Here is a 9,783-nt window from a genome sequence, read left to right on the forward strand (position 1 = left end):
TTATAATATGTCTTCCTGATTAGGGTTTCTTATCTTACAAAATTCATCAATATCAACTATATGCAGATGACTTATAGATAAAAAAAAGCATTGATGTAACATACATTGGAAATGATAGCGTAAGGAGTATGATCAGCTCACCTATCCACGAGTGTACAGGATCCCAAATCCAGGGAAAGGCTGTCAATAAAAAGAAAAGCGATGATCCACCACTTCAGGAAAAATGTAAAGTTTTATTCCATTGATATTCCATCAATTCAAAGGAAAATCCACATAATCGAATACATAGTTATATCATCTGAGGAGCAAGTCCCAAGAAAAAGATTCACAGTACTGGTTGACGCATTTCAAAGTGATACTTCTTCACTGGAAATGATGACTGCCTCCAGAGTTGTCTCTACACTCGTATTATTTTAATTAGCCCTGGATCCTACTTACTTTGTATTTCAAGAGTTTTGGCCTGTGAGAATTATGTCTTCAACAATAGTCCGGGATCATATCAAAAATAAGGTTGCTTTGTTGTGCCTGGAGCACACTCATTTAGTGCCTTAATGGGGTTTTCCCACTAACAAAGCATATTTTAACTAATATATCTTGGGATAATAATAACTTTCACAATTGGATGTGATTAAATAGAATGTTCCTGTGCAGAGATAATCTTCTAAATGTTCCCTGCTGTGTACTGTGTTATAGCTGTGTCTGACTGTACAGGGACATGGTCTGATCATACCACAGCTCCTGTGTAGGGGAGGATACAAAAGAGTATACAGACAGGACAGCAAGGGATCACAGCTGATTCATTATGTGAGACAAAACTTTTCGCTTCCTGTTCTTAAGCAATGTTTTACTTCAAAGAAACAATCATCCGTGATCCCATGTTGTAATATCTGTCCTCTATTTTATTTCCTCCCCTGCCCAGGAGATGTGGTATGATCAGACCATATTCCTGCATGGTCAGACGCAGCCATTACACAGCACACAGCAGGGGAACATTTATAAGATTATCTCAGCACAGGAACATTTTATTTAAACCCATCCAATTGGGCAACATATTATTAGTCAATGATCTGTTAATTAAATTTCTGATTAAAATTAACTTTGCTTGTGGGAAAAACCCTTTAATTTGGTAAGATTTGTCTATGTAGCAGTAATCCAGTTTCCCTTTCATATAGCCATTGTTTGCTTGTATTGTATAGCATACAGTGGCTGCTACACTATTTGCTATAATGTGGACACAGCAGCTTGCATAGAGAAATACTGTAGATGAATCATGGGCTATGGGGGTCTTACTCTACAATACTGTATGATCTAATGATAGTAAATCTTGGATACAGATATTTCCCATATTTTGTATGTAAAGAAAGTAAAATATTGTAAATTAAGAGAATATTAGACATCAGTCCTATTCTAGAAATATTTTACCATAATTTACAGGACAGTTCTCACCTCCATCCTTTGTTTCCAGATGTCATCTTCATTGGCTGCTGCCGGGAAAACAAGGAATGCATTAGGTACTGTGCAGAATAATCTTCTGCTGGTTACTCAATTTCTTTAAGAAATGCAGAAAAACAATGTGACTACAATCATTCTACTTGGATTTCCAGGCATCCAAAGCTTCAGATTTGTAATTTTTCTCTTTCTTTTTATGATTTATGCCACAGCAATATGTGGTAACTTCTTGGTCATCATTCTGGTGGCCCACAGCAAGAACCTTCACTGCCCCATGTACTTCTTCCTCACACAGCTCACAATGTTAGACATCCTGACGATATCAGATATTGTCCCCGCGATGCTCCATGTACTTCTAAATAATGGGATCTCTATTTCTCTTTTGGGATGTATCACACAATTATTTTTCTTTGGTTTTTCTGAAGCGTCCGAATGTCTTCTGTTGACAGTGATGTCCTATGACCGATATCTGGCCATATGTCATGCCCTACATTATCATTCTATAATGAATCCTATGTTTTGCCTTAAATCTATTCTGTTATGTTGGCTTCTAGGCTTTACTGTCACATTTGTCCAAACAGTAAATTTATCCCAACTTCACTTCTGTTGGTCAAATATCATCGACCACTTCTTTTGTGACTTTGATCCTGTATTAAAGCTATCGTGCTCAAATATTTGGAAAATTAAGTTAATATCTCTTTTCATGGGTTTCTCAATTATTGTGTGCCCATTTTTCATAGTAGTCATATCTTATGTCTATATCACCCATACAATCCTTAGGATCCAGTCCACCACTGGAAGACAAAAAGCATTCTCCACATGTGGTTCCCACCTGGCCGTGGTATCAATATTTTATGGCACTTTATTCACTATTTATTTATTTCCTGAAAAGGGAAAATCTATTGTTTTACGCAAAGTTCTTTCCATTGTTTACACAGTGGTGACCCCATTAGTAAATCCTGTCATATACTGTTTAAGAAAGAAAGACATCAAGAAAGCATTGAAGAAGATTAATATCTATTGATTTTCCTGAATATAGTGAATACATTTGTGCTTTAAAGTTTTTTTATGAGGCTAAAAATTTGATTTGATTAGTTTTATCGCGTGTCAAAAGAGCATGGTGGGCTATAACTTGTCACTCTTCTCAATGAAATTGAACTCTGTTTCAGATGTATTCCACAGTCCACAGATATGTGAAACCAGCCCTACCTGGATAAATGTTTGGACTTGTTTCTAAACTATCCACTTGCCAGCTTATTTTGTCTTTAATTGTATCAATCTGTATCCCCTTGTCTTCTTCTGAACTTGTCTCGACTGTGATGATTTAGTTATTGAGTTTATCTCTGTGTTTCTGACCAGGTATTTGACCATCATATCACCAACCTTCTCACCAGCCAGCATTTAATCGGTTGATTCATCCTAAGAATGTCCATGGAAGTGATGCCAGTTTCCCCAGATATTCACCATAATAACTTTTTCATTTTTCATTTAGGTACAGGAATATTAGTGCCAACTTAAAACATATGTTTTGACAGGTAATTAGTACATTTTAACCTGCCTACTTTGCTCCTTTGTACACATCATGCAAAGAGAGCAATCACTGGAGAAGGACATCATGTTCGGAAGAATAGAAGGAAAAAGGCAAAGAGGGAGACCAGCAACCCCATGGCTTGATACTATCAAGATAACGCTTGAAAAGACTCTGGTGGACCTATCTAGGCACGCACAAGATCAAGCTTTCTACAGATTTTTCATCTATCAAGTCGCCATGGCTTGAGATCAAGCTGAAGGACGTTAAAATAAAAAAAAATGCTTTGCTCTTTAAAAGGATTTCTTGCTTTCAGAAAAGAGAAACTCAAATGCATATAAAAAGCATCTAGAGTACCTACCCTTCCTGGGTCCAATGTCTGTTCTCCGACACTTCTCCGGTCTCTGTTTATTGTCAGCTGGACACTTAACCCTAGCCTCTCACTGACTTCAGCAGCTCTGCTGACATAGAAGGCTGCAGGGGAAATTTGCACTCTAGTCATGGCAGAGACTGGACTGGTGGCGGGGAGCTGATGCTGGACCCTGGGAGTGTAAGTACTGCCTGTTTTTGTTCGACACATATAAAGTCCAAAACAATGATACCAGGCTGCAAAAATATATGTTTAATTCTGCAACTTAGAAGAAGGTAAACAGCTTTTAGTATTGAAAATTGTTATTTTACTTCATCTATGTTCCTGAGAGAAACAGAAGTTCAATCTGAAATCAGAGTGCTGGACTTAATCTCTTCCTATACAAATTCCATACTCATAATTGGGGAGATTTACTTTGACCGTGAGATGGCCAGACCTGACCTTTATCTGTTTTTGTCACATTCCAAGACTGCCTTTCACAATATGACCAAAGTTGTGTGACAACTTAGCAGAATTATCAACTACTTCATCATTCGTTTTGTTTGCCATACATTTTTCATGGCAATCAATGTATTAAAAAGATCTTCTATGGACTGCGATGTCAAACTAAGTGCGGACTGACTTTATTGAGATAGACTTCACTGGATCATATTCAAGCCTGCGTTCTACTTTACATTATGTAGTTTGGGATTCTATTCCAATTGGAATGGACAATGGACAGATCTGAAGTGCTGTTGATGTATTATTAAAAATTTCATGATGCATAACTTTATTTTTTTATTGATTTTTAAGGTCCCTATTTTGGGGTGTATAAAACTGAGTAGAATGTAGTGAAAAAATGCATGAATTCTGCCTTTAAACTGTGCATTTGTTCTACTATTCACCATGCAGCATGTAATACAATTAAATGTTATGTTAATGAAAATAGTTCTTCTTGTTTATTTGTAAAAAAAATCTTTGTTGACCATTAATATTGTTAATATTTTATACCTGACTTTGATCATAATACTGTATATATATATTTATATCTAGCTAGCTTTAATAACTTTGTGTTTTGTACTAGCTTTATAAGACTTATTCATAAAAGCAATCAAACAGGGTGTTGTCTTTGTTTAAGGATTGGTTTTGAGGATTGGTTTATATCTCTTTCAATAAATTTAACAGAATCCTTGATTTATGGCTTTTGTTCCTGAATCTTAAAGTTTCTAAAGCTCTCCCTAAACAGGGATGTCCATGACAATCAATACATAGTACCTGAAATCCCAGGTTTGTCAAAATCAGACCTACTTTGAACACGAATACAGGGACTTTTCTGGGAACCACTGAATAAAACTGCGTTTGATTAACTATTGTGTTACGTAGAGGTCTCCAAGACTGATAATTGGTGGTCGGAACAAGACAATTTCTTTTGAACCTTTGTCAGGGTTTAAATTGTGTGTGTATAATTTCTGGTTTATTGTATGTTTCTTTAGATGTATAGCTGATGATTGAATGAACATTGAAAGAAGTGACAAGCAACCAACCTCGCCCAATAAATCTGATCAGGCATATTCGCAGTTCTTCTGTATATTTCAGAAGTCGTAGAATTGCTATATGTTGTCTATGTTATTATCATAATTATGCATTGCCCATCTAGTGCTATCATATTTCTCATTGTTTTACAGACATTATCATTGTTGTCCCTAAAGAGGCTCACACTCTAAATTCCCTATCAGTATGTCTTTGGAGTGTGGAAGGAAACCAGAGCACTGGGAATAGACCCACATAAACATAGAAAGAAAATGCAACTCCTTGCAGATATTGTCCTTGGTAGGATTTAAACCCAGGACCCCAGCAATGCAAAGAAATAGCACTAACCACTGAGCCACCGTACTTTGTCTATGTGACTGTTACATCTAAAATCATACTATTATAAACCATGAGGATCCTTGAATGTGGGACTGATTGATTTTTGTGTGACCAATAAGGGACTATAGTCTCTGATTGATAAGGGATCCAGTTAGGTGTGTCCTTCACATGTATTGTAGGAAATATTCATCATATCATGACAAGGTTAGAAAATATAACACAGGAATCCTTCAAGGTAAGGTAGTCTTCTAGGGTATAAAAATCCCCTATTAATTGATAATGGCACCCTCTTGAAAGGCGCATTAAATGCAGTCTTGTTCCAAACACTGCAGAAGAAATGACACCAGTGACTGTGGAGTGTGATGTGAGTGATAGATATATTGTAAAATTATATGATATTCGTGATTCTCACATTTGCTATACGACATACCTTAGGTGAATGTATCAAATTAATTTCCATTGCTATCTTCAGAATTTCCCTGGTAGGTTTAGTTGTTTATATTATCGATAGGTGTGATCTCATGTCCGCTGTTCATGTTAAATGCAATAATATTCATTGTGTCCTCACTTATAGCTTTTCAAGAGTAAGACATAGTCATCTTGAAATGCGTAGACCCAGTATCTCATCTTTTGTATGTATTTTTAACCCCAAGGTGGTTTGCACGTTAATGACCAGGCCAATTTTTACAATTCTGACCACTGTCAATTTATGAGGTAATTACTCTGGAACGCTACAACGGATCCCCCTGATTCTGAGAATGATTTTTCGGTACATATTGTACTTCATGACTGTGGTAAAATTTCTTCGATATCACTTGCGTTTATTTGTGAAAAAAATGGAAATTTTGCGAAAATTTTGAAGATTTTGCAATTTTCAAAATTTGAATTTTTATGCCCTTAAAACTGAGAGATATGTCACACAAAATAGTTAATAAATACCATTTCCCACATGTCTACTTTATATTAGCACAATTTTGGAACCAAATTTTTTTTTTGTTATGGAGCTATAAGGGTTAAAAGTTGACCAGTGATTTCTCATTTTTCCAACAAAATTTACAAAACCATTTTTCTAGGGACCACATCACATTTGAAGTCACTTTGAGAGGTCTTTATGACAGAAAATACCCAATAGTGAAACCATTCTAAAAACTGCACCCCTCAAGGTGCTCAAAACCACATTCAAGAGCTTTATTAACCCTTCAGTTGCTTCACAGGAATTTTTGGAATGTGGAAGAAAAAAATGAACATTTAACTTTTTTCACAAAAATGTTTCTTTAGACCCAATTTTTTTTATTTTCGCAGGGGTAACAGGAAAAAATGGACCCCAAAATTTGTTGTGCAATTACCTCTGGGAACGCAGATACCCCATATGTGGGGAAAAACCACTGTTTGGGCGCACGGCAGGGCTCGGAAGGGAAGGAGCGCCATTTGAATTTTCGATTGTAAAATTTGTTTGAATAATTAGCGGATGCCATGTTGCGTTTGGAGAGCCCCTGATGTGCATAAACAGTGGAAACCCCCCACAAGTGACCCCGTTTTGGAAACTAGACCCCCCTAGGAATTTATCTAGATGGGTGGTGAGCATTTTGAAGCCCAAGGTGCTTCACAAATTAATCCGTAAAAATGAAAAAGTATTTTTTTTTCCACTTTTTCATTTTTACAAATCAATTTGTGAAGCACCTGGGGGTTCCAAGTGCTCACTATGCATCTAGACAGGTGCCATTTGAGGTCTAGTTTCCAAAATGGGGTCACTTGTGGGGGAGCTCCAATGTTTAGGCACACAGGGGCTCTCCAAACGTGACATGGTGTCCGCTAACAAATTGAATGGAAAATCGGCTCAAATTGTTAGCGGACACCATGTTGCGTTTGGAGAGCCCCTGTGTGCCTAAACATTGGAGCACCCACACATGTGACCGCATTTTAGAAACTTGACCCTCCAAGGCACCTATCTAGATGCATAGTGAACACTTGGAACCCCCAGGTGCTTCACAAATTGATTCGTAAAAATGAAAAAGTGAAAAAAAACACTTTTTTATTTTTACGGATTAATTTGTGAAGCACCTTGAGGTTCCAAGTGCTCACTATGCATCTATATAGGTGCCTAGGGGGGTCTAGTTCCCAAAATGGGGTCACTTGTGGGGGAGCTCCAATGTTTAGGCACACAGGGGCTCTCCAAATGCGACATGGTGTCTGCTAACAAATTGGAACCATGTCGCGTTTGGAGAGCCCGTGTGTGTCTAAACATTAGAGCTCCCCAACAAGTGACCCCATTTTGGAAACTAGACCCCCCAAGTCACCTATCTAGATGCATACTGAGCACTTGGAACCCTCAGGTGCTTCACAAATTGATTCTTAAAAATGAAAAAGTATTTTTTTTCTCCACTTTTTCATTTTTACGAATCACTTTTTGAAGCACCTGGGGGTTCCAAGTGCTCACTATGCATCTAGATAGGTGCATTGGGGGGTCTAGTTTCCAAAATGTGGTCACTTTTGTTGGAGCTCCAATGTTTAGGCACACAAGGGCTCTCCAAATGCAACATGGTGCCCGCTAACAATTTGAGCCGATTTTCCATTATATTTGTTAGCGGACACCATGTCGCGTTTGGAGAGCCCCTGTGTGCCTAAACAGTGGAAACCCCCCACAAGTGACCCCATTTTGGAAAGTAGACCCCTCAAGGATTTTATCAAGGGGTATAGTGTACATTTTGAACCCAGAGGTGCGACACAGAATTTGATAACATTAGGTCATCATATTGAAAAAGTTGTCATTAGTCTTGAGCGCAAGTGCTCGCTACTTGAGTTTGCATCGCGTACTCAGGTATGCACCATGTGCTGCGTGTGCTCGAGTGACATGCTCGAGTCCCTGCCCCCCATGTTTCACGGTTATTAGACACACCAAAAAAAACATGCGGGGATCGCTTGTGCATGGCAGGCAATCCATGCAAAGTTTTTTTGGCCGCGAAGCATATGGGGCGGAGACTCGAGCATGTCACTCACATACCCATGATACTCAATGCATACCAGAGCACCCGATGCAAACTCAAGTAGCGAGCGCTTGTGCTCAACACTAGTCACCATATCGTCATCTTTTTTACTTACTTTGAAAAAAATCCCAACCCCACCACAACCCTAACTCAAACCCTAACCCCAACCCCAGCCCTAACCCTAGCCCAACCCTAACCCTAGCAAAACCCTAACCCGAGAGTTTATTTTTTACGCCGTTCCTCGTGCGGTATAAGTGATTAGACGACTTAATTCTTCGGGTCGGTGCGATTACAGCGATACCAGAATCATATGGGGCTTTTATGATTGACAGCTGTCACACACTAAAAGACGCATTTTTTGTAAAATCTATTTTTTGCATCACCATATTTTGAGAACTATAATTTTTCCATATTTTGGCTGACAGTGTTATGGGATGGCTTGTTTTTTTGTGGGATGAGTTGACGTTTTTATTTGTGCCATTTTTAGGCACGTGACATTTTTTGATCGCTTTCTATACTGATTTTTGGAAGGCAGAATAAACAAAAACCACCAATTCAGGAATTGTTTTTTTTTGTTTTTTTTATTCTGTTCCGCGTGTGGTAAAATTGATAAGGTAGCTTTATTCTTTGGGTCAGTACGTTTACAGCGGTACCACATTTTTTATCATTTTTCTTTGTTTTGGCGCTTTTACACAATAAAAGATATTTTATAGAAAAAAAATATTTTTTGCATCGCTTTATTCTGAGAGCTATAACGTTTTGATTTTTTGAATGATGGAGCTGTATGGTGGCTTGTTTTTTGCGGGACAAGATGATGTTTTCAGCGGTACCATTTTTATTTATATTCGTCTTTTGATTGCGTGATATTCCATTTTTTGTTTGGCAGTATGATGATAAAGCATTGTTTTATGCTTAGTTTTTTTTTTTTTTTTTTTTTTTCACCGTGTTCACTGACGGGGTTAACTAGTGGGACAGTTTTATAGGACAGGTCGTTCAAGATGCGGTGATACCAAATATGTGTACTTTTATTGCTTGTTTGCTTTTTTTTCATAATAATATTTATTGATTGGTACATTATATTTTTATTTTTGGTGGATTATTTTTTTTATTTATTTTTTTATATTTTTACAATTTTTTTTTTCCACTTTCTGACAGTTTTTACACTTTTTTACTTTGTCCCACTGTGGGACTTTCACTTTTTTTATTCTGATCGCCTGCATAGCATAGGGATGGAGCACCATCCCTGTGCCATGAAGGCAGTCAGCGCTGCACTGTGAGAAGATTGTTTGGTCGTGCACTGCGCATGACCAAACAATGTTCCTGCTGCCTGGTGACCCGGATGTTGTCATGACAACATCGAGTCGTCATGGCAACACACGGGAAGCCGCGGCAGACAGCGCTGGAGGCCGGAAAAGGAGGTGAGTATTGCGATCACCTCCCCTTGCCACCGCAATGCTGCAATCGACTTCGATTGCATCATTGCGGGGGTTAATCTGCTGGGAGCGGTGCGGGACTGCTCCCTGCACATAGTACCGGGTGTCAGCTGTGTGCGCGCGCGCGCGATCGCCAAGACACACTAATACGGGTCAGGCTCTTAAGTCCCA

The 9,783-nt window shown here is 38.3% G+C and overlaps 1 protein-coding gene across 1 annotated transcript; it reads left to right on the forward strand.

Annotated features, from left to right (window-relative positions):
• Positions 1 to 1,723: 1,723 nt before the first annotated feature.
• LOC141167463 (olfactory receptor 6B2-like) lies at positions 1,724 to 2,473 on the forward strand. Its single transcript, XM_073654864.1, has one exon. It carries the CDS (start codon positions 1,724 to 1,726, stop codon positions 2,471 to 2,473), a length of 750 nt encoding a protein of 249 aa, XP_073510965.1.
• The last annotated feature ends 7,310 nt before the right edge of the window (positions 2,474 to 9,783 follow it).

Source organism: Phyllobates terribilis, unplaced genomic scaffold, assembly GCF_046119375.1.
Source record: "Phyllobates terribilis strain yellow unplaced genomic scaffold, ASM4611937v1 Scaffold_11__3_contigs__length_659146591, whole genome shotgun sequence".
Taxonomy (NCBI): Eukaryota; Metazoa; Chordata; class Amphibia; order Anura; family Dendrobatidae; genus Phyllobates; species Phyllobates terribilis.

Coding starts and splice junctions, on each gene's coding strand:
- LOC141167463 (XM_073654864.1), top strand. CDS start 1,724: ATGTACTTCTTCCTCACACAGCTCACAATGTTAGACATCCTGACGATA.